Consider the following 26223-nt stretch of genomic DNA (forward strand, 5'->3'; position numbering starts at 1 on the left):
AATTTAGTACCAAAAAATGATGAAATTTTCAAAAAATGAAAGAAATTCATGCAAGAATCTGAATTAATGACCAAAATTTGGAGTGAAAATAAATTTTATTGAGGTGAACATGCTTATGCGGCTATGCTTATGTTCAAATCAATACTACCATCGATCTATTAAATAAGGACAATGCAGTCCTTCAATCAGATGGTCTTTACAGTAGAAAGGTCATAAACTAAATGTAATGGTGTTGCACTCTAGCATTTTTGGGTCAAAGGTTGAGTCTTCAACATAGTGAGAGCACTAACTCCTAACATACCTTCACACGAGAATGAAAAACACACCAGAACCAGTACACAAGTCTCTAGGCAACATCTATCTATTTTCTTTAATTTCAATAATCAGAGTAAATAGGTTAAAAATCAGAGTTATCAAGACCGGACCGAACTGGTCTGAACTGGCCAGCCCAACCTTTTTGAGGCAATGACCAGTTTGGACCAGTGACTTGAACCGTTTTTGGCCGTCTCGGTACGGTAAAGCCATGTAGAACGCAGCAAGTGGGGCCTGTTTTGCTTTTTTTCCTTTTAATTTCTTGTCTTAGCTGGGCACTAGCCCACAATAGGTGCCTAATATTCAAGCCTATGGCCCTACTATTGCTATGCAATTCATGGTAATGTTATAACATTCTCCTTTATCATTCATTTTCATCCTTTTACTTCAATTTTTAACATTAGCGTGAAATGACTCAAATAAGATCCAACCTCATTGGATTTCATAAGAAGAAAGTAGAATTTTAGATCTCATTCAAAATCCAACAGACTTAACAGTTTATCAAGATTTTAGATTTGGGTGGATTGCAATATTTCCATTGGATTTTATCATGTACGAGGTTATCGAACTAGCATTTAATCAAGAGCACCAATCCCTCTATTGTGCACCAACTCCCGAATTTGATGCAGATAATTACCGGATATGGGAATCTAGAATAAAAGTCCATTTGCAAGCTCATGATGTATGGCAATCGGTTGTTTCTAGAGACACATCTACTAATGAAGCTAAAAGGTACAATTTGAAGCCATGAATGCCATTCTTAATGTTCTGCCAAATTCCGTAAATGCAAAGCTACAAGTAGAAGAAGCAGAAAGAAGAAGACAAATCTTGAAAAGTTGGTTTCAAGAAGACCTTGCTCAAAAGCAAGGAGAACTTGATGCAGCTCTTAATGAGATCAACAAGCTCAAGGAATTGCAAAAAGAACAATTGCAGGACAGGACAGATAAAGAAGTGGCTCAATTGAAGATGAAGGCAGAAAAAGTAGGTAAGGCTCCAGTTGATGAAGGTACAAACTCCACATATTTGCAAAGTCAGATTGAGAAGAAGACTAAACCTAAGAAGAACGTTACAACTCTGAAGAATGATGCCAAAGCAGTCAAAGACAAAGGACAAAAGACTACACCACCTTTGAAGAAGAATGAACCATCCAGACAAGATAAATCATCCAGGAAAGTTCATCCATTTAATGGTTACTATTTTTCATTTGTTGCCTTTGGACATATGGCTAGGGAATGTAAAGCAATGTTGTGAACATCAGCATCAGGATAAAATTGACAAGGGTCCTTAAAACCAAAAAATCATAAAAATTGGGAAAATATCGGTAAAACCAGCAAACATCGGCTACGCCAAAAAATCATGATTTCGAGATAAAATCGAGATGTTATCGAGATGTTCGCAACGCTATTGTAAAGTTTATGACAAGTACAATTATGAAGGACCACCGCCTCTGAATGAATTATCCAAGTACGCGTGTTCATTTAATGGTTATTACTTTCTATGTGCTAACTATGGACATATGGCTAGGGATTGTGAGGTTTTTGACAAGTACAATCATTATCCACAAAACCCTAGAAGCAAGTTTGCAGGATCACAAGACATATACCAACGAAATCTTTTATGGATGATATTCAATGCTTCAAATGTCATAATTACGGACACATAGCTTGAGAATGCAGGCACAATCCTAATAAGGGATGTTACCAATGTCATAACTATGGCCACATAGCTCGTCACTTCAGGTACAAGATGGAATAAACCATGAATGAAAAGTATGACGACGAGAATAAAAAGGTTTGGAAAAGAAAACATGTACAAAATGAGCAAAAAAAGTAGGAGAGCAAGAAGGTCTCAACATTTATGCTTTCAGGGTTCATAACAGATCGTAAGGAATCAGCATTTGCTTCGGTTAATGACTCGAGTCAAGATGGTCCGTTAGATGATACATTATTTTGAAAATCAGGCTCGTCGACTCCTTGAATTTTGAAGAGGGGGAGTCTATACAGCAGTATGTGGCACAGCCGCATAGGTATACCATAGACAAACAAATAGCATGGACAGAATGGCAACTTCGAGAGAAATGTGTCAAATTGATAACAGGTTTATGGAGAGTAAAACAGTTAAAGGATTACAGGTCCACAGGGATTGCTAGTGTCAGAAGAAAGTTTCTCTTCAGGGGGAGCACATGTAGGTTACAAGACAACAAGGATTGTCATTGACAGATTATTACAAGGTTTCTTGTCAAGGGGAGCACAGGGAAATAACAAGTCCACAAGAAGTAGGCAGATTGTCAGGGGGAGTCACCCTTTGCCATTGATGTCAATGGGGAGAGAAAAACTTGAGAAGGAGATGACGCATGATGTCAAGGCGAGTTGTACTTGTAGAAGGAGTATGTGTGTTGCTATCAATGACAAAGGGGGAGATTGTTGGATTGCGTTGTCATTGATGTCAACCGACAGAGTTAATTGGGTTTGACTTTGACTAAAAACACCAGTCATTGATGCCAACTGGTTAATGAACGCTTCTTAGTAATTGTCGGATTACATCAAGTTGGCAGTTACATTGTTGCATGGTTGAAAGCCCAAGTCTTAGGGTTTGGGTTCCCTAGACTATGGACGTAACATGACTTTGTCGAGGGTTTTTGAAGGGTCGAATATTTGATTTTGACATGGAGATCCATGTCATTGGATTCTCCTCGTCGAGATCTTTCCGGTGGTATGTGGTACACCACATAAGTCCTCCTAGTTTGAGAGAAAATTGAGTTTGAAGTTGAAGACCCAGTTTTGGGGGCTAAAACCCCAAGTGGTGACATGACACCTTATTCACCTACGGTTATCAATATATGACAGTGATTCTTGTTGTAATCTCAGTGTATAAGTCAAATAATTTCAAGAACCAAAGACAATGACTTCACAGCCTAGGTAGGACCATATGCACTAAGCCAAGCATTGATTTCAAAATTTTAGTGGAATTGAAAATTTCTCTAGACAAATATTAATAAGGGTTAATAAGTAATTAAATTAAGGGCAAGTATTGTTAAGGGGTTTATTGTCACAATATTATACAAAAAAGGCCTAATCTACTTCCTATAAGGGCAGCAAACTTCTTTCTTACCTCACAAGGTACGAATTATTTGATTATAATTATTAGAATAGCCAACAATTTAAAGTATATAAGCGCTCCTCCAACGTTCACCTAGAAACCCATAAAACTAAGTCAAATTTCTCCCTCAAAACACAACAAACTTACTAACATCTCACACTTGTCTTAGCTCTGATTTTTTCATCTACCTATGACGAGATTTTCAGCCTCCTGTAGCAATTGATTTTTCAGACTTCCTGAAGTGAATTGTTTGTTGGTTTGGGGGTATGTTAAGGCAGATTTAACCCATCTTCTCTTTCCTCTACTCGGCTCATCAAGGTAAGTTTTCTTCTGATGTTTTAGCTCTTGTTTGATGATGTATGGCATGGTTTTTGGTCTTGTTCAACCTAGCAGTTAGGGCTTCTTTGTCTGTTCCTAAGGCACCAAATTCAGAGGCAAAGAAGTCTCTATTGAGATGCGGCCTCCCTTCCAAAAGAACCTTATGAAGGCATCAAGGGTCTAGGCGTTCTCCTTGTGAACATTCGTGCTTCAACCTTCCCCTCCTACACCGCAGATCTGTAGCTTACATCCAAGGTTTAAGGGCAACGAAGGGTGTTACTCCATGTATCCTTGTTGACCAAGACTTGTAGACTTGTTTATTCATATTGTTGTCTAAGGTTTGTCCTAAGTGTGAGATTGGCTACAACTCACACAATATGCTAATGACTTGAATAACAATGACCTGTAGGTCTTGAATGACTATATGATAATGACCTTATAACCAAGACCATAGCAGTGAAGTGTGTCTTGTGTGGAAGCGACCTTAGTTCCGTTGTGTGTGATTGATGCCTTAATATACATGGCAGTGGGTAGATGCTAAGTGACAACACATTGAATAATAATAATGTATGACAGTGTGTTGACCTTGACATACTTGACAGTGGTAAATGACACCTAGAACTGACCTAGAATTCTCTTAAGAGTAACAACCTAGAAAGAGTCAAACATTTGATGACCCTTGTCCTATGACACCAAGTTCATATGAGCCAGAGTAACCTGGAACAATAATGACTATGATTGACATTTCAGTAAGGTGACATTGACATAATATGATGTGTCTTATAGTGATGACATTTAGAATGACAGTTGATAATTTGAGACTGACTTGACATTCTCCATTATGACACTCTAGCCCTGACATATACACTAAGCTAACTTGACAATAATGTATTGATAATTGTGACTTTTTGTTAACTTAACTTGATGAATGATATATCCTTGTGAATATTTTAAGGTAAGGAAACAATCCAACTGGAGTATCTCTCTTGATGACTGTCAATTGACTTAATACATAGATATATGACGGTGATGAAGGGATTGTCTTGTAGTAATGACCTAGGGATTTGTGTACAATGACACAATGGTGACCTTGCAGGGCAGTAGGTCTTGAAGGCATTATCATTCAGTTGTACAACATATTGATGTAAAGATGGATAGTGGTATTTGATCAATTGAGCAGTGGTGTTTACACGTATGCTAGTAGTTCTCCGAGGACAGAGCTTGAGAGCATTGGTTGCAGGTCATAGGGATGCCCTGAGGCGCCTTGGTTTGTGCCATCCTTTATTTAATAGCAGTGCCAGATGGTTGCAGCATTGTGAGCAATTTGGGACAGTGAAGTAGTGTGAAGTATAACTGTCTGCATATGAGCCTTGATGCTTATTCATTCGTGAGCAGTTCAATACAATGACATGCAGTGGTAGCCGACGTAGTGAACTCTTGATATTAAGCAGTGATCTGCAGTTGAGCAGTGACAGTGATGTACAATTAAGCAGTAGTCAGTTTGTGCAGTGGGTAGTTGACTTGGCAATGTTCGCAGTGAAGCTTTGATCAGTTTGGATAGTGTGGTTAGTGGCTACCAGGATTTGGCAGGTTATAACAGTATCTTCACAACGTTCTTTTATTGATTCAGAGAACAGGGGGGTCCAGTCTGAAAATTGTGAAACGTGGTCCGTCAACTCTTCAGGGTGGTAGGGTGGTGCAAGGCAAGTGATTGGAGTCACATTCATGTTGTGGCCTGAGAACACTTCAGAGCAGCAAGGTGGTGTTGGGGCAGGTCATAGCCTGCACAGGTCGTTGTGGCATCCTTTCAATTGTGGCTGATAAATTATAGAGCAGTGAAGCATTCTTCCGATAACAACTAGTAAACAGAGTGTTGGGGCACTCATCAAGTTGAGGCCTGACTCACAGGGCGTTGGGGCGTCCTTCTAGTTGCACCAGGTTATTAGGGTGTAGTAGTGTCCTACAAGTTGTAGTATGTGAATTAGGGGGTTGATGCTTCCCTCAATTGTAGCTGAAATCTTGATGTAATCAATTTTCTTTTAACAAGGAGAAGATAATTACTAAAGAAGCGTTTGGTGGTTTTTGACCCAGAGGGGGTTTTCCACCGAAAAATCTGTGTTTCTACAGAGGTAGGTCAACCAATAGTTGTCCAGTATAAGTTCCAAAATACAGACAATCGAGAAATTATACTTGGTTGTCATAAACTAGCTCTTGAAATCAGAATTTGCAATAATATAACAGCAACAAATTTAGACCCAAAACCTATGATAACAAAATGTAAAATAAGGGTTAAAATTGAGTGAAAAGAATAAATTACATGAATTTTCTATGGTTAAAACAATGCATAACAACAATTAAGCCCTAGACGCCAAAACATATTAAGCGTTGGAAATGCACACAAAATGTAACTTTTACTTATTCGGTGCATCCCAAACAATTCATAACCCTAGGATAATAACATCCAAAACATTAAATGCTAAAAATATATGATTTCGTTGTAAATAAACCCTAATTTACCCTAGAACAAGTAAAAAAATGGTTGCAGGGTTCTAAGGATTATCATAAGAGAGAGAGGGCCAGTGCCTTTCCAATCTAGGGCTAATGGAGTATACGAACATACAAATTTAGGAGAACTTTGAAGTAGATAAAAGGCTCAAAAGAACTAGGGAAAGTTAACCTACTTACCCTAAGATTTGAATCAATGTTCTTAATTTCCAAAATGGAAAAGGAGAGGAGCTAACATGCTACTTCCTCAAAGAATTAGAAGGATTAGTTTAACACAGATCATGAAATAAATATCATGCTAACATGCTTAACACGTGATTCATCCATCCAACAAAACATAAAACCAAGATAAAATAAGTTAACCTACCAAATTTATCAAGCATTCATCCAAGCCTCACCATAACCATCCATGAAAAGAGAAAGTCAATGCCACGAAGTCCCCAAGAAGTCATTCAACTAGTGCTCCATAGCAAACTAAGAAAAGAGATATAATCCAAAGGATGTGTGTCTCTCAAGTTGCAATAACCAAATGAGTTATGCACTCCCCTTTTATACTAGGGCAACCAAGCACTTTAGCTCTAACTACGGTAAAATCCACTAAAAGTGATAAATCCATAATACAAAGTGGATAGATCATCAAGCCAGCCCCCAATATAGCCTCAAATGAGAAAATATAATGATAAAACATGATAAGTGCCCTGAAAAAGGCCACGTCTATGTGTATAAAGGTCTCAAAAGGGTCATGTCATCCCCAAAAGACAAGTCTCTCCATCAAGAGATGCAATGAATAATCCAAGAGGCATGCCTCCTCATCAAAGGTCATGTGTAATCATCAAAAAGTGCTCTCTCAAGCCCATGTCATGTGGTAGGGTGCAACATCATCACCTAGGAGCAACGTCCTAGCTCCAATGGGCAACGTCGAAAGTGGTTGGAGGAACGTTTCTAGGTGCATGCCACGTAATCATCAAGCTCAACACCCATCATTAGGTGTGCAACATCCAAGGTGAAGTGGAAGGCCCTCCAAAGGGTGTGCAATCATCATCCATGAAGTGTAGGAGAAGTATCATCAACATCCTCGAAAGGACCATGACCATGCATCGATCATCAAAAAGTATGAGCTCAAGAAATCAAGTAAGATCCACTAACACGAGCACAAGTGCCATTAACGCATAAAAAGTAGACCATATTTATTGTTAAGGCCATATCACACGAAGTATCATCTTCAAACTTTACACCAGCTTATGACCTTATACAAAATACCATATTTAGGTATGGGAGGATCTCCAAATGCCCCCATAATGTGCTCCCAACCCCAAGGGGAGGAACAGTTCCTAGGTCAACCCTTCAATAAATAGGTGTGAATGATAAGTGATATGGTCTGGGTGTACGGTGTACCACATGGGAGGTGTCATAGCCTTATACATGGGTTACACAAGACCATCATCCATCAACACCTTTTTGGAGGCAGCACTTGCATTACTTGAGTTACCCTTTCATCGACATTGTTTTTTCCACCCTTTAATTAGCCTTTTTCTTTGCTTTTATTTGACTTGCTTAGCAAGCTTTCATTAATTTTAATCCCCTTTTTAGATGGGATGTTTCTTTAATCCATTTTACTTTGATAGGAGTGATATGCATGGGACTAGGGTGATGGCCACACATGGGGGGAGAGGTCAAGTTACTTGGATTTTAATCTTCATTCATCCCTTCCCATTTTTTTCATTTTAACAATTGGCATATGCTTTTAATTTCTTTTTTTTTGCAACTGCATCAACCTCTGGGAATTTCTAAGCCCCTCTTCTCAAAGGATGACTGTTAAAATTGGAAACTAGGGCCAACTTCCACCTTAGCACAGCTCATATGATGGAGATGATTATTGCATTGAATTCCTCTTTTTGAGAGGTACAATTTTGATATAGAGATCATCTCGTTCTAACAAGCAAAAATGGAATTTTAAATTTATTCTTTCTCATGGTCAAATAGTCAAGGTCGGCCTCAGTCAAATGTAGGCTCATGAAGCCCAATGGATGTGTCTCCTCACCCTCATCGAAATGTATAACTAGAAGTGACCCTTCTCTCATTTGGACATCATCTCAACTCATCACATCATCTTCTCTCTCCTCTCTTGATTGGTTTGTACAACTTGGCGGCTATCTACTTCGCACGTGTGGAAGAGGATAGATTTCTGGACTGGTTTTGGAGGTTGAAATTTCAGATATTAGGGCATGCGTTGACCAGCATTGACTTCGAGTATTTGACAGGTGTTGACTTAGGTTTTGTGAGCAAAATTGCGATTTCTACAGGCCGCATTCTTTTGTCGTTGACCGAGCTACTTGGAGGTCATTTTGGGGCAGCTTTGACCACCGTTGACATTCTAGTTAGGGCTGCATTGGTTGTTGTTTTAGCAGGACTATTTTGGGCACGTAATTTTGATATTTGTACTCTTCTCTCTGCTGAACTATTGAAGAATAATAAGAAGATTTTTTATCAAAGGGTTTCCCCACATTAGGGTTTGTCCCTGGCATCCACCACATCTTGTGTCCTCTTGTCTTGGCTTGTCTTTTGCACATGTTTTTATGTTCTATCTGCATTTACTGCCAATGTGTTAAGTTAATGTGATTGTTACTAGATATAATTGGAAATTGTCATTGGGTTGATAACGAACATTGAAGTAAATTGTGTTATAGCATAGAACATACCATTGTTATCTAAAATTAACATGGTATCAGAGCACAAGTAAAGACAAAGCCCAAGCAAGAGTGTTGCAAAGTAATCACTAAGAGAAGTTGTTGGACAAGGACTTGGAACTAGTCCCAATGACGACTACATCTTTCTTCAAATCCGAGGACAAGCTTAAGGACAAATCTGACTATCATGCATGGAATATGACTCTAGATTTGACATTGGAAGAAAATGATGCCATGGAATATGTTAAAGGAAGAATAGTAGAGCCCCCTTCAAATGCATTCGCTATTGCACAAACCAAGTACAAGAAAGGTGAGGTTAAGCTAAGAAGATTATTGTTGATTCTATTCATAAGCCTTTGGTTGCCTATATTTCTGATTTGGAAACATCTAAGGAGATGTATGACAAGCTGGTTAGGATGTTCAAAGTAAATAATGCAAATCAAATTCTCTTTCTCAAGAACAATTTGAAAGATATCAAAATGGATAGAGGAGAATCCATCCAATCCTACTTCATGAGGATTACTAAGATCAAGAATTATCTCCTATCTATTGGAGAAGTCATCAGTGACAGGGAGCTTACTCTTATTGCTCTTGGTGGCCTTACAAAAAAATGGGATGTGTTTAACAGTACCATCCTCAACAATGACAGGATTTCGGGATTTGATGAACTATTGGCCAGATGCACTCAAGAATAAATAAGGATGATGGAAAGAGACAAGCCCTCAAATAGAAACAATCCTATCGGCTTCTCCGCTCATTCTAAGAGAAGGAACAATGTTGGTCCAAGGAATCAAGGAGAAGGGTTCAAGCCGAGATTCAAAGAAGGAAGATAAGGAAGAGGCTTCAATTGTAACAGGTTTGGCCACTTCGCTAAAGAGTGTCCTCACAAGAAGGATACTCCAAGAGATGATGACAACAATAACAACAACTTCAAGGGCAATGGCAATCAAAGGAACAACAAGTTCAATAACAAAGGAAACAGGAATGCTCCCGCTGCTCGAAATGGAAATGGTCGTCCTCCCAAGAGGTCGGTATGAAGAAGTTAATGTTGTAAAGCAAAAAGAATTTTGTCTTATTTCTTCCCTCTCCACCGCCTCTCCTCTTGATACATTGGACCATTGATTGATTGATAGTGGTGTACAAAGAAGCTCTCTCAAACCTAGTTGAAAAGAAGATGAATATTGAGATTATTCTTGGGGATAATGCCACTTATCCCGTGAAAGGAATTGGGACTGTTACTCTTTACTTAAATCAAGGTCAAAACCTCCACTTACAAGAAGTGCTATATGCACCTGATCTGAAAAAGAACTTGGCTTATATTTCTGGGATGGAAGATAAAGGTTTCAAGGTGACATTCATTGATGGGAAGGTTCATGTTTGGCAAAGGAACCCAAGATATGCATTCACTCTTGGATTCATGGTTTAAGGTCTCTATCAGGTTGGAGGAAGTCCATTAGGAGCAATGGCTTGTGATACTTCTCTTCATTCCGAATTATGGCACCGTTGATTTGCTCACCTTCATTTCAAAGCCTTACCTGATATAAAGAAGATGGTCACAGGGATGCCCGAATTCAACTTAAATCATGAAGGTGTTTGTCAGGGATGTGAAGCTGCAAAACATACACAAGGACCATTTCCCTCAAGTGAAACTCACCACCAATATTCTTCAATTGGTCCATTTTGATCTATCAGGTACGTTTCCCGTGACATCTTTGGGTGGATATTTATACTAGGTTATTTTTGTGGATGACTTCTCTCGCAAAACATGGATCTATTTATTGAAGAAGGAGGATGAAGTATTCAAGTGGTTTCGTTCTTTCAAAGCCTTGGTTGAGAATCAAACAAGGAAGAAGATCAAAATATTGAGGATTGATAATGGGATTGTATATGAATCAAATGAGTTCAAAGACTATTGTCGAGAAGTTGGCATTAAGAGGGAGACCACTACTGCATATACTCCTGAACAAAATGGTGTTGCCGAAAGGAAGAATCGTACTACCATATAAGCCACTCGTGCCATGCAACATGATCAAGGTCTTCCGAAGTTCTTATGGGGAGAAGCTGCCAACACCACTGTGTATGTCCAAAACCAATGCCCACATCAAGCTTTGGACTTCAAGACACCCGAGGAAGTTTTCACCGGTAAGAAACCTAATGTTTCTCATTTTAAAATTTTTGGTTGTCCCACATATTTTCATGTGCCAAAAGAGAAAAGAAACAAACAAGATCCATCTACGAAGAAAAGAACGTTTGTGAGCTACAATGAAACTTCGAAGGCAAATAGAATCTATGTGCTTGGTCAAAGGGAAGTGGAATTATGTTATAGCTCTGATACCACTTGTTATAGCTCTAATACCAATTGTTATAGATCTGATATGAAAATATAAGACAATGCAAATAACCCCAAAAATAACAAGATCTGAATATAGATAGAAATGCTTCTTTATTGATCAAACACTTAAGGTAGGGCAACACCATACATTCACTCCTTAAGGAAGGAGAACACTCCACAAACCATATGCCTGTTCATACAATATTCCTTGACATCTCTCCATGTGGAGTCTCTAGCCTCTATATAGGCCTCATACATACAATACCATGGGTCATTACCATGGTTCCCTCATACCATCGAACTAATACCATGGGCCCATTACATTATTACTAACTACTTGTGGTCCCTTACATGATACGGGTTAACCACCTTATTTATTACTATGGCCCATCCCATTATTACATTATTCCCTTGGGTACCTCTCTTTGTACCCCATATTATCCCCCCCTAGGTATATAACATTCCACCCCCCTTAGCATGTTTTATCCCCCCTAGGTATATAACATTCCACCCCCCTTAGCATGTTATAGCTCTGATACCACTTGTTATAGATCTAACCCAAAAATATATGATAATAGAAATAACCCAATAAATAACAAGATCTGAATATATAAATGCTTCTCTTTATTGATCAAACCCTTAAGGTAGGGCAACACCATACATTCACTCCTTAAGGAAGGAGAGCACTCCACAAGCCATATGCCTATTCATACAATATTCCTTGACATCCTCCACGTGGAGTCTCTAACCTCTATATAGGCCTCATACATACAATACCATGGGTCATTACCATGGTTCCCTCATACCATCAAACTAATACCATGGGCCCATTACATTATTACTAACTACTTGTGGTCCCTTACATGATATGGGTTAACCACCTTATTTATTACTATGGCCCATCCCATTATTACATTATTACCTTGGGTACCTCCCTTTGTACCCCATATTAGCCCCCCAGGTATATAACAAATTAAGTCATGATGTCACTTTCGATGAAGATTCTGCTCTTAGAAAGATCTGAGATCTTCCTATCCCTAGGAAGCACAATGATGATGTTGATGCAGAAAAGTAGGATGAACCTTAGTCTGATGAACCGATACCCGATGTTGAAGGTCTGATGGATCCCATTGATCCACCTCCTAGTGAGCCCTCTACTTCAAGAAAAAGACCTTTATGGCTCAAAAATCTTGAAGATGTTGAGAAACATATAGCACCGAGGGGACATTTCCTGAAAGCAAGAAGCCAAAAAGGTACCAAGGGTACTTAGCTGCCATGAGTACCATTGTACAATCTGAGCCTTGCACATTCGAAGAAGCCGCGAAGTAACAGGTTTGGAAGGATGCGATGAACGAGGAGTATGAGTCAATCATGAAGAATGGTGTTTGGGATGTGGTTCCTAAACCCAAGGACAAGTCAGTGACCACTTCGAAATAGCTCTACAAGATCAAACATGGAGCTGATGGGATTGTTGAGAAATTCAAAACCAGATTTGTAGCTCGAGGCTTCTCTCAAAAGGAAGGAGTAGACAACGATGAGGTATTTGCATTGATTGCCCGATATACCACCCTCTGTTCGATTATAGCCCTTGCTCCCTCGCAAGGATGGAAACTACACCAGACGGATGTCAAAAATGCCTTCTTGCATGGTTCGCTTAAGGAGGAAGTCTATGTGGAACAACGCGAGGGGTTCGAGGTTCAAGATCGTGAGACACATGTATGCAGGTTGAAGAAATCCCTCTATGGGTCGAAGCAAGCCCCTAGGGATTGGTATGAAAGGATTGATAACTATCTTATGAAGCTGGGATTGACAAGGAGCGATGTTGACCCGAACCTATACTTCAAGGTTGAAAAGGACAGACCTCTCATTCTGGTCCTTTATGTGGATGACCTGTTTCTGATAGGTGATGACCTTCTCATTCATTAATGCAAGAGGGAGTTGGCTTCTAAGTTTAAGATGATGGACCTAGGACTAATGCATTATTTCCTAGGGTTGGAGGTCTGGCAAAAGCCAGGTGAGATTTTCCATTCTCAAGGAAAATACATTGTGAAGCTTCTTGAAAGATGTGGGATGGTGGACTGCTAGTCCGTGACTACTCCGATGGAACTCAACTTTAAGAAGTTATGTGGAAGTGTTGTTGGGCCAGGATTGGCAAACCCTTTCGAGTATTGTCAACTTGTGGGGGCCCTGATATTTTTGGTCGACTCCCATCCTTACATATGCTTTGTTGTGAACACATTGAGTCAATATATGGTTGAGCCTCATCACATTCATTGGATTGCTGCTAAGAATCTCTTGAGATATCTCTGAGGCGCAATCCACCATGGACTGAGATACACTGCCGGGAATTTGGGACTACATGGATATATAGATGCTGACTGGGTTGCTAGTGTGGTGGATCGTAAGAGCACGTCTGGGCGTTGCTTCTCTTTGGGGTCTACTTCTATATCTTGGATGAGCAGGAAGCAGAAAAGCATCGTTGAGGCTGAATACATTGTTGCGAGTATAGCCTATTGTGAAGCAGTTTGGTTGAGGAAGCTCTTCAATGAGCTATTTGAGCATGTGCTGGATACCACCATGATCTTCTGTGACAACCAGAGTGGATTCGTTTATCAGAGAATCCTGTGTTCCACAACCGCTCCAAGCACATTGATATCAGGTACCACTTTATCTGGGATATGGTACAACCGGACTCAGTTAGACTCCAACACATAAGGACAGATGAGCAGGTCGCAGACATTCTCACGAAGCCTTTGGGGAAGGTCAAATTCTTAACCTTCCGAGAGAGACTTGGAGTCATGGAACGACCCTCCTATGAGGGTCTCATATGAGTTGGACATAGAGCTCTAGGAGCTCCTGGGGGCATGGGATACTTCTTGGCACTTAGAACTGAGCGACCATAGGGTGAGTGGTTCACCTTCCCCTAGTGGTGTGTTGGATATAGGGTGAGTGATTCACCTTCCCTTGTGATACCCCTTGATGGTTGACATGTGTGTAGGGTGAGTGGTTCACCTTCCCCTCCCCGAACACATGCATGTAGGATGAGTGGTTCACCTTTTCCTGTTGATGCCCCGGCACACATCCTACCCATAGAGTCTAGGATTCTTTGGAAGTACCTCTCATCTGGCCCATAAGTTGAGAAAAGATGGCTAGGGACAGGATGATACAGGATGACAGGATGGCATGACGTCAGATGGATTGGCAAGTGCAATTCTCCCTAGTTGAGAGGGAGTGTTAAAATTGGCAACAAGGGCCAACTTCCACCTTAGGACAGCTCATACGATGAAGATGATTATTACATTGGATTCCTCTTTCGAGAGGTACAATTTTGATATAAAGATCATCACATTCTGACAAGCAGAAATGAAATTTTTAATTTATCCTTTCTCATGTTCAAATTGTCAAGTTCGACTTCAATTAAATGTAGGCTCATGAAACCCAATTGATGTGTCTCCTCACCCTCATCAAAGTGTATAAATAGAAGTGATCGTTCTCTCATTTGGACATCATGTCAACTCATCACATCATCTTCTCTCTCCTCTCTTGATTGGTTTGTACAACTTGGAGGCTCTCTACTTCGCACGTGTGAAAGAGGACAAATTTTTGCACTGGTTTTAGAGGCCAAAATTTCAAAGATTAGGGCATGCATTGACCAGCGTTGACTTTGGTTTTGTGGGCAGAATTGCGATTTCTGCAGGCCGCATTCTGTCGTTGACCGAGCTGCGTGGAGGTCATTTTGGGGCAGCTTTGACCACCGTTGACTTTTTGGTTAGGACTGCACTGACTGTTGTTTTAGCAGGACTATTTTGGGCATGTAATTCTAATATTTGTACTCTCTCTCTCTGTTGAACTATTGAAGAATAATAAGAATATTTGATCAAAGGGTTTCCCCACATTAGGGTTTGTCCCTGGCATCTGCCACATCTTGTGTCCTCTTGTCTTGGCTTGTCTTCTACACATGTTGTTATGTTCCATCTACATTTACTGCCAATGTGTTAAGTTAATGTGATTGCTACTAGATATAATTGGAAATTGTCATTGGGTTGATAAGGAACATTGAAGTAAATTGTGCTAAAGCATAGAAAATACCATTGTTGTCTAAAATTAACAATGACACAAATAGGGAACCAGTACAAGTGATTCACAACAACCAAACAAAAGAAAGAATAAGAGATAAGGGATAAATGACAAGTGTCGAGTATGCAAGGATGTGGCACTGTAACCTATACATCCTAGACATCTCCTCCTCGGAGCAAGTTACGGGGCTTTGGGTCGAGGGTCATTCACATAGACCTCACTTTCTATTCTACTTTACTTTAATTGTTGCATTTTTCCTTTTATAGGATACTTTTTGGTACTCCTGCTTTGTATTGGCATCATTATACTCACCGATCCCTTTAAACTACTTTTGTGTTCATTCGTTGGACATTAATAAAATTATCGTATCTTACCTAAATTATCTATCTTGGCCTCCTATTTATGCCCATCCTAGACAATGAAAGGGAAACCCAAGGTACTTGCACTTTGTTAGAAGGACGAGATCCAAGGTGAACTAAGGCAACAAGTATAATTTCCTAGCATCATGATCCATTATCTAATTTCAACACGTGATCCTTACTTGGATGCCTAAAACATTGAATGTAAGCACTTTGTATGAGACAATAGCTGATGCATCTCATTGTCGTTGACAAACCTTCATCGGAAGAGCTTGGTGATCAAGTGGATGCGCTGACCAATGAATGGGTGAGAAGCATTTAAGAAGCCACTAACTAAAGATCATGTGAGGTTGTTCACTGGAAATCTACATCTTAGGAGAAAAGAACTTAAGTGGTTGATCAAGCGCAAGTGGCAAAAGGTTTAATTCCCCCAAAGCATGGTGACATGTCTATCTCCCTCATTACAAGCGATCATCGTGGCCAATGCAAGCAAGCGAGACATGGTAATGGACAATGATCCTATCCCTAGTCTCTTCGAATTTCCATTAATTAAGACATTGATTGGGAGGTACAAAAGCATTCAAGATTTAAAAATTTATAGAAAAATAAAAAAAATGATGCCTAAAAATTAAAGTTCTTAAGTTGATTTCTAAATTTTTTAATATTGGTGTAGTTGACCTATAAGAATTAAGAAAAGCCCTCAAACCAACTATTTTTTGTAATACATCATCTTCCTCTCAATCTTCGTTGACTCCTTTACTATTCTACATGTGCCATCTAGTCCCTTGGCCACAATTCCTTGTTGGGTTATGCATAAGAAATCCATTGCTCATGTGTTCCAAATGCCTCCCTCTATTAAGGCTTTGCTACAATGTTTTAAAAGTATATAGAAATTGCAAAAAACTATGTCTAAAAACAATGTGAGGAAAAATGCATAGGAATGTTATACATTACTCTTTCAAAAATACATTATATGAGGGTACAACCTGAAGTGACACTTTATAATCCTATTGATTTAGTGTTATCTAAAAGCCATGACATGATGACTTTATTCTAACATGTACTTACTTGAATCTCTGCAGTAGATCCTACTAGTTATCATTTCGTGGATTTTGTAAGATGTTTAGAAAAGATAGCCAAATAATATGATTGGATTCCACCATTGACATAAAGAGATCAGTTTAGTCCCTAGTGTGTTATAGAAAATAGGAGAACATAGTCGATATCTTGATTGTCGAATCATTTTATGAATTTTCACTACCCAACAATGTTGTCAATGGTAGTGATTTTATTCTTAGAGCTCCTTTTTGAAAATTTGTATTTACCACATCAAGAGTATGTTAGCAGTGGTGGTCATTCTATGCATAGAATGCCCTATTGGAAAATATTGTTTACCACATCGAGGGTATGTTATCAGTGGTGGTCATTCTATGCATAGAGCTCCCTCTTGGAAACTCTTGTTTACCATATTGAGTGTATAACTTATCCATGCATCAATGGTAACCATTTTGCCAAATGTATGACTTTGCTGAAAATTGTATGATTTCATGAATGAGACCCAAAAAAACAGTAAATTAATTAGCCATTATAGAACCAAATTTGGGAAAAAATAGTTGTTAACATTTTATATTATTAAAGTTTTTGTTAATCCAGAGTAATTTTATCTCTGAAAAAAATGGGACTTTTTGGCTGTGCATTATTTTTTAAAAGTTAGTTATTTATTGATTAATAATTTAATATTAAAATGTTGATGTGCACAAATCATTGCATTCAAATTCATGAATGCAATTTTTAAGTAGTGTTTTAGTGACATGCGACCATACCTAACTCCCCCTAGCCAGAACACTTGCTCTTTAGTAAACATAAGAATAAAAGTTTCTATTACTTAACAAACACATAAGCCTCAGTGATTTTTCAAGCAAAGGGGAGAAAAGACCTATGAATAGAGTTCAACGCTAAACTTAATTAAGTTGAAAGGTGAATCCAGAGTAACAGATGCAGTTTCTCTAAAGATGAATACAAAATTTTGCAATTGGGAAATTAAATAACGGAATATTTGAAGGTTTGCCATACTTTAAATGCAACTTACTTTTGAAGAGGAATACAAAGTTTAGCAATTATGAAATTAAATTAAAGTTTAGCAATCATGAAATTAAAATAAAGTTTGGTAGTCATTGAAATTAAATGGAGGCATAGTTAGAAGCTTACCAGGATTTAAGTGTGATTATTTTTAAAGGTGGGGACACACTCTAGCGATAATGAGATTAAATGGAGGAACAGATAAAAGCATTCCAGGCGGTAAATGCAATTTCCTTTTTAGTAGAAGACAAAGTTTAGCAATAGTGAAAGTAACTGGAGGAATTGAACGTAATTTACTTTTAAGGACGAATATTAAGTTTAACCAAAACTAAATGCAGGAATTGTTTGAGGCATACCATGCTTTATCTGTATGTTTTAAAGGCGAGTACAAATTTTAGCAATCATCAAAATTTAATGAAGGAATAGTTAGAAGCTTGCCAGGTTTTTAATGTAATATGCAAAGTTTAGCAGTCATGAAATTAAAGACAGACATAGTCGGAAGCTTAACAGGCTTTTAATGTAATTTCCTTCTAAAAGACAAATACAAAGTTCAGAAGGAGAAGTAGGAACCTTCCCAAGCTTTATATGTAATTTCTTTTTAAAAGCCTTATACAAACTTTAGCATGAAAATTTGAAAGTTTTGCAGGCTTTAAATGGAATTTCTTTTTAAATTACGAATACAAAGTTTAGCAAACATGAAATTTAAAGGACGAGTTGTTAGAAGCTTACCAGGCTTGACGACATGGCGGTTAGTGAGAATGATCCCCCGGTCTTTATCGACAATGAAACCCGTAGCATAGCTGGCACCAGCAGACTCCGTATCGAATGCGCGAGTGGCAGTGGTTCGAAGCACCACCACTGCCGGAACAACCGTCTTTAACGCATTTCTCCAGTCCTCTGGCGTTGCCACGCTCTGCGTGTATGTTCCATCAATTTCCATGCTCAAGGTTTTCTTCAAACTCTGCTCGTCCAGGGGGCTCGCTATTTCAGCCATCTCCTCGGATCGAACCCTGGACCTGCTAAGGAGATCTGAGGGAACTTTGGATTTCCTCGGCCAAAAGAAAGCTCCGGGATAAATACCAAACCCTTGGCCGCTGATGAGAGGAAAAAATGACGGGAAGGCTCAGTGTAGAAAGGCTTTAAATATGTATGTTTGAAAACCCCGGGATCGTCGCCAATCTGGACGGTAAGCCGGACTGTATTACCAACAATCGATCTCGCCGGCAGGAAAAATGGGTATTTTTCAGTTGTGACGATCGTTCTGCCGGCTGACAGCAGCCTCTGATAGCCTTACTGTCATTTCACATTTTCTCCTACCAGCGGATATTCTTAATTCTCAGACTTTCCGGCAGCGAAACGTGACCAACAAAAAGTTTCGCCGGTGTGAAAAAGGTACTGAGATTATTTAGATATTTTGAATATCGAAAATTTACCCAGTTTTGACGGAAACCACGGAACTTTATAATTAAGTAAAAAACCGAAAGATTTGGACAATTACACCACACATTTCCATCGTCTTTTATGGTAGGTAACGAATTATAAAATTTTACATGGTTTTTACGTGAATCCTTCATTTTGGCATCGTGATTCTACGAAAAACATTTTCATTATTCTTTACCTTTGGTTAAAACGAAATCGTTCTAAGCTCAAAACAATAATCTATTGTATCTTTATGTTTTTAATAAATTAATTTGCTTGGCCAAAAGTCATAATCTCATTGTCGTGATAGATTGACATATAATTTATTTTTAAATAGTTTCTCATTGAAAATATCAAATAATTTGTATACATTGTCAAGCCATGCATTAACTCCTCAAATGAAATTGTGTTATTCATTTAGGTTGTTCATTATTATATACAAGAGGAAGTTTATTTTTAAATATTTTCTCATTGAAAATATCAAATAATTTGTATACATTGTCAAGCCATGCAGTAACTCCTCAAATGAAATTGTGTTATTCATTTAGGTTGTTCATTATTATATACAAGAGGGAGTGACTCTTCAATTCATCTCCCGATGACTCTCCATTTTCTCTATTATTTATTTACACTAATTATAGTTGTTCACTTGATCGCTATGATTAGGTGTCAACATTCCCCCCTTTATCTAAAGGAATGTTAGTGAGCCCAAGCATCATTTTGAATCTTTCAAGCTTTTCTCTTCCAAACGCTTTGGTGAAGATGTCTGCAATCTGCTCATTAGTGGAACAATGGCAAAGATGGATTGTTTTGGCCTCAACATGATGTCGAATCAGATGATATTTTGTATTGATGTGCTTTGTTCGATCATGGAACTTTGGGTTCTTGGCCAACTTTATTGCCGAGGTATTGTCAATCATGAGTGGAGTCAATTGTACTTGTTTTACCTACAAATCTTCCAGAATTTTCCTGAGCCACACAATTTCTTTTGTTGCCTCAACTGCTGCCACATATTCTACCTTTATTGTGGAATTTGTTGGAACTGATTGTTTGCGTGATCTCCAAGAGACAGCTCCTGATCCAAGACTTACAGCATAACCCAAAGTAGATACCCCAGTTTCTTTGTCTCCATCGAAGTCTGAATCAGAGTATCCAATCAAGCTGAAGTCGCCCACCTGTGTATACTTGAGTCCAAAGTCTTAGGTTCCCTTCAAGTACTTTAGAACTCTTTTTGCAGTAGACCAATGTCCCTCACAAGGCTTTTGCATAAACCTAGAGAGGATTCCAACATCAAATGAAATGTCTAGTCTAGTAGTAGTCAAGTAGTTGAGACTTCCTACAAGTTGTCTATACTTTGTTGCATCTTCAAATTCTTTTCCTTTAATGGATGTGAACTTTAAGTTTTGTTCCATTGGAGTAGTCAGAGGATCTCATTCAGTCATGCCAAACCTGTTTAACAGATCTCCAATGTACTTCTTTTGAGAAATGAATATGGACTTCAGATGTTGAGTTACTTCAATACAAAGATAGTAATGAACATAACCCAAATCAGTCATTTCAAAACCTTTTCTCAATTCCTTCTGAATGGATGCAATGTAGCTCTCATTATTCCCTGTCATCAAAAGATCAGCTACATATACCACAAGATATACAACTATTTTGCCAACCTTCTTGACAAACAAAGTTGCATTATCAATATCATAATGCTTGAAATTGAGTTTCAAAAGATGCTTAATTAGTTTTTCATACCAGGCTCGTGGTGCTTATTTGAGGCCATACAAGGATTTCACAAGTTTGCATACTTTATGTTCATGTCCTTTCACAGTAAATCCTTCGGGTTGGGACATAAAAACATTCTCTTTGGAGATCTCCATTCAAGAAAGCAGTTTTTACATCCATTTGATGGACTTTCCAACCATTATGAGCTGTTAGGGCAAAGAGTGTCCGGATGGTAGCCCATTTTGTTGTGGGGACAAAAGTCTCCTCATAATCGACCCCTTCCTTCTGTGCAAAACCTTTTGCCACAAGCCTGGCTTTGTGCTTGTCAAGTGAGCCATTAGCTTTATACTTGTTCTTGTAGACCCACTTTGCAGCTAATTGGTTTGGTTCCCAATGGAGGAACAACCAACTTCCAAGTGCCATTCTTTATCAGGGCATCATACTCCTTTTGCATTGCTTCTTTCCATTCACCATGAGAAGCAGCTTCTTTGAAGGATGTTGGTTCAAAATCTATAGACAAATTCAATTCACAATCATAAGAAACATCCATATCAACAGGTGAATCAGAGTCATCTACATCACCTCCATTTTGTCGGGTTGAATTTCTAGTTCCTGTATTTCCAACCTCATCAGGATAAACACTTTCAAATGTCTTTGTCAGCCACTTTGGGGGACCTTTCTAAGATGGTCCAGGCTGCTCCGTTGATTGAGTTGGGACTGAATCAAGATTGAGTCTCCGAATTATGTCAATCACATCACTCAAAGTATCATCTGTTGTTGGAGTTTCATGCGGGGGAGAGAGTGCTTCAGAAGAAGATTCCACATGTTGATCTAGTATAGGAATCCTCTCTTCAAGATGTGGAATTTGATTATCAAATTCTTGAAATGATTTTGCATTTGCGAATCTATCCAAGCGATCAAGTTGTTGTTCAACAACGTTGTCAGTTTTGGATGATTCAAGAAAGATTACATCTCTAGATACAACAAACTTTTTATTGACTTCATCATAGAGATGGTATGCTTTGGAGGTGTTTGAATACCCCAAGAAGATACACTTACGACTTCTTGCACCAAGTTTGTTTATATGTACCTTTGGTATCAAGGCATAACATGTGGACCCAAAGACCCTGAGATGCTTTACCGAAGGAATGTGCCCATACCACATTTCATAAGGAGACTTGTTTCTAATGGCATTAGATTGACATCCATTCTTTACATATACAGCACATAGAACTGCATTAGCCCAAAACATCAATTTTACATTTTTGAAAAACATCATGGAGCGCACCATATTTAAAATTGTCTTATTCATTCTTTCAGCTACTCCGTTCTGTTGGGGATTATAAGGCACAGTTGTTTGATCCCATGTTGGTGAAGATAGTTTTCAAATTCATTTGAAGTGTATTATTTTCCATTATCAATGTGAATAGAGCCAATATGAGATTGTGCATCATTTTCAATCCATGTATGAAAGTTCTTAAATGTTTAAAAAGCATCAGATTTGTTCTTCAATAAATAAACCCAACACATTCTGGTGTAGTCATCAATAAATGTCATCATATATTTATTTCCATTTGCAGAAGGAACAGGCGTTAGACCACATAAATCTGAATGAATGAGTTCAAGTTTTCTATGTGCTCTGAAATGTGAATCATGAAAAGACTGTTTGCTATGCTTTCCTAGAATGCAAGCATCACATTGCTTAAGTTTCCTAGGAATTGTAGGCAAACTAGTAACACCATTTTTCTTCAACAAGCGAAGGTTGTCATAGTTTAAGTGTCCAAATTTAGCATGCCATAATAAACTTGATGGAAATGTACCTTCTTCATAATGAGAATTGTATGATAAATTTTGTGCACGAGCATAGGTACCCTGCAACTTGAGAATCCTTTCTTCTTCTATCCCCATCATGACAAGTGAGTGGTCTGATGCTTTTCTCACCTCAAGCTTGCCATCAAACATATGAATGGAGTGTCCTTGCTGGCGGATGTGGACCAAGGACAACAAGTTTCTCCTCAGTTGTGGGAGATATAAAACATGATGCAAAAGAAAGTCTGGAAGACCAGGCAATTTAAGCCTGATTGTACCAAGCCCTAATGGCTTGAGTTTTGATTTGTCTGCAAAGTACACTGCTCCATCAACATTGTTAGTAAATTCTTCAAAAAAATCTCTTCTAAAATTCATGTGGCAAGTTGCTCCTAAATCAAGCAACCAATCATTTTTCCAAGAAGCAAGTGAAGCATTAAATAAGTCTTCATTTACTCCAATATTACAGTGTGCCACAACATACTGAGTGGATTTAGGTGCTTTACCTTTCTCTCTGTCATTAGTTTTACCTTTGGGTTGGTTTCTTTTCTGCTCAATTCTATCCCATTGCAACTTGCATGTGGATGCATCATGTGATCCATCTCTTTTGCAGCGTATGCAGTGCAAATTTGACTTTTCTCCTTAAGAGTGTATGCCCCCCCTGCCTCTGAAATTTCTTCCTCTTCCTCTTTGACCACCTCTTCCTCTGGAAGAATCTTGAGCAAGATTCTTCTCTCTATGTGCAAGACACACAGCCTCTTCAGAAGACTAAGGAGTTGTCTTCTTCCCAAAAGCTTTCTCTCTTTCAGCAAATTTTTTCACAAGGGAGTCAAAGGTAATATCTTTGAGGTTTCCATTTGCTTGCAATGACTCAAGATAATTTGAGTAAGTGGGATAAAGTGCCTTGAGAAAAGCTATCAGAGGAATGTCCAGTTCAACATTAGTGACTTTGATATCATGCATAATAGATTTTACTTATGATGCAAGAGCAAGAGGATCATCATTTTGTAATTCAAGGGTGAACAATTTAATCATGAGTTGAACAACTTCAAGTGTAGAGTGTGAGTCATAGAGTTCCTTTAGTTTTTGTAAGGCTTCGAAAGCATTTGAAAATGGTGAAATATGGCGACTCACCTCTTCATTTATTGATGCTGCAATCAATGCATAAGCCTTGTTGTTCTTATTTTCCCAAATGGCGAATTCTTTGCCTGAGGTAGGTTGTTCTGACTCTTTGTCTCTGTTTCCAACACACCTCCTTTCCACGGCTCATTAAAAATCATGGCGAATGGACTACTTCCTCTTTAATGATTTCAAAAAATCATGTCTCCAAAAATAAATATACGGAAGTTTTTTTGAGCTTTCACATTCCCCATTTTTACTATTTGAGAACTGCGAGAGCATTTTGTAGCTAAAGAGGAGTAGATTTTCCACAGACCATTGCAGGAGATCCGAGCAACCATTCGATGTGCCGTCAGTCCCAGGTAGAGGCCAAAACCTAGTTCTATGCATTTATTAACCTTTCTTATCAGTTTCTGGGGTGGATTCTTGCATATCTGAGGGGCTGTCACATGGAATCAGTCAAGGGTGCGGACACAACTGACCTTCCTAGAAGTCTAAGACATTCTAATGACAAACAAAACAAACTGGAGCTATCCTTCTCTAAACATACATTATGATATGAGAAATCAAGTGTTTCGTTCTTACCTTTGTCCAAACGCTGTTGTAGAAGTCCAAGCTTTGTTGATCTGGATGAGCTCCTCCTTTCTCCAAAACCTGAGCCTTGGTGTTGTACAAGCTCCTTCCAGGGTCCACAAGAGTCTTCCTCTACTTTGACAAAGCTCACCCACTTCCAAATAGAACAAGTAAAGATGACAATCTCTCTTCACAAGCTTCTAAATGGGAGTCCTAATTCCTGCAGCATTTACCCTTAGAAATCTATAGCTTTCAACCTCTCTCCTTCTGGCCCAATGCCTGTATTTATAGTGCTCAAGAGGAAGTTAATTAGGTCCACCATCAATGGGATAGTCCCCTCTTTGGATGGGATCACTCCCTTATTGATGGGATAAGTTCCTCTTTGGTAGGAGTGCATGAACCATCTGTAGGCGCTCAATACACGTCAAACAACCTTCTAGAATGCTCTAGAAATGACCACAAGTAAGTTTTTGAAGATAAAACTTGCGCATTTTAACCTTTTCAGAGGGACGCACCTGCCCCTTTAGATACAGAGCGTCCTTGGACGCAGACCTTATGAACAATAGGTGCGTACCCGCAGGCAAGGTTTGAGAGAACCTGCGTACCCAGAGATAAACATATTTATAAAGACTTTCTCTCTTTCTTGGAGTTTGACATGAATAGCAGAGGCATAAGACTTGCTTAAGAGGGTAGTATGACTGTTGATAGAGCCATACCAACTGTAAATAGCCATGGTGACATTTTTTAGTGTAACAGATTGCCCCCTAAAGTGCGAAGCCTGGAATAGATTAGGGTTTTGTATTATCTAGGAAGGGTGAAGCGCTTTATCATTTCGAGGATTATCTCGTGGAGAACCTGGTCAGAACCTGCAATTTTCAACACAAAATACATGCATAAGATTATATCATCACTGAGGTAGGCATTCCCATACTCAGATTAAAATTTTAACTAACAGACTAACTACTCTGATACAGAAATGATTTTGCAGTACATCATAATCATAGACTTTTGTAGACACAGTATGGGCGCAGCCATCTGTTTATGGTTAGTCTACTTAGATAATGAATACAAAACTCCTCGCAGCCTAGATGGTAAAGATTCGATCCAGGGTCTTCATTCCTACTTCTCGAATTGGTACGATTCTAGCCATGCGAATAAATGAGTCGATGTCGAACATGGTAGAAACCACTTGATTACCAGTCGATGATGTAAACTATTAACAAGCGTGAGAGAGACCACCAGTAATGTCAATGGTTCTCAAAGTACCCAGTACAATCCATGAGATGTGAATGAATGAGTTGATGTCGAACATTTCACGGAATCCTTTGATCAAAAGTCAATGATGTAAACTGACGTCAAAGGCGAGAAACCTGCCATTGATGCATGCAGACTTCAAGGTACTGACGATTTCTAAGTCATCTCTCTAGATAATGTGCTGATGTCGATAGAAAGTGACCCGTTGCAGGCAAGCCCACAACACGAAATCATTGTTCAAGTTGGAGAAATGTTGCTGTAAGGACTGACTCAGGGATGGTCAAATGGATGACAAGTATTTTGCAGATGAAAGTTTTGTTTGCAGACCTCTTGAACACATAACGACACGACAGATGGTTTGGTACTAAATAGCTCAAAGTTAATCCCCGGAACCCGGTTGAAGACTTTCAAAAGTGGTTTGATCAACTGTGAGGTGAAAGATTTCCCAACCCAGGTGAATGAAAAGTGTCGTGTCCAAGAGTGGTAATAAAGTTTCTTCTAAGACAAAAGGTAACAAATAGGTTCATTCTTCTCTCTTTTCCCCCACCATTTCTGGCAAGTACCT

The 26223-nt window shown here is 38.8% G+C and overlaps 1 protein-coding gene across 1 annotated transcript in view; it reads right to left on the minus strand.

Moving 5' to 3' along the window:
* Positions 1-19150, minus strand: part of DEG7 (DegP protease 7) — a 375281-nt gene extending 356131 nt beyond the window's left edge. The window contains exon 1 of the mRNA XM_089410870.1: positions 18498-19150. Within this exon, the coding sequence (XP_089266996.1) occupies positions 18498-18762 (265 nt within the window). The 5' untranslated portion in view covers positions 18763-19150. The remainder of the gene's footprint in view (positions 1-18497) is intronic.
* Positions 19151-26223: the final 7073 nt, after the last annotated feature.

This window comes from Pinus tabuliformis, chromosome 3_1 (assembly GCF_031772625.1).
Source record: "Pinus tabuliformis cultivar Carrire ecotype Pingquan chromosome 3_1, CPIR1, whole genome shotgun sequence".
NCBI classification, from domain to species: Eukaryota; Viridiplantae; Streptophyta; class Pinopsida; order Pinales; family Pinaceae; genus Pinus; species Pinus tabuliformis.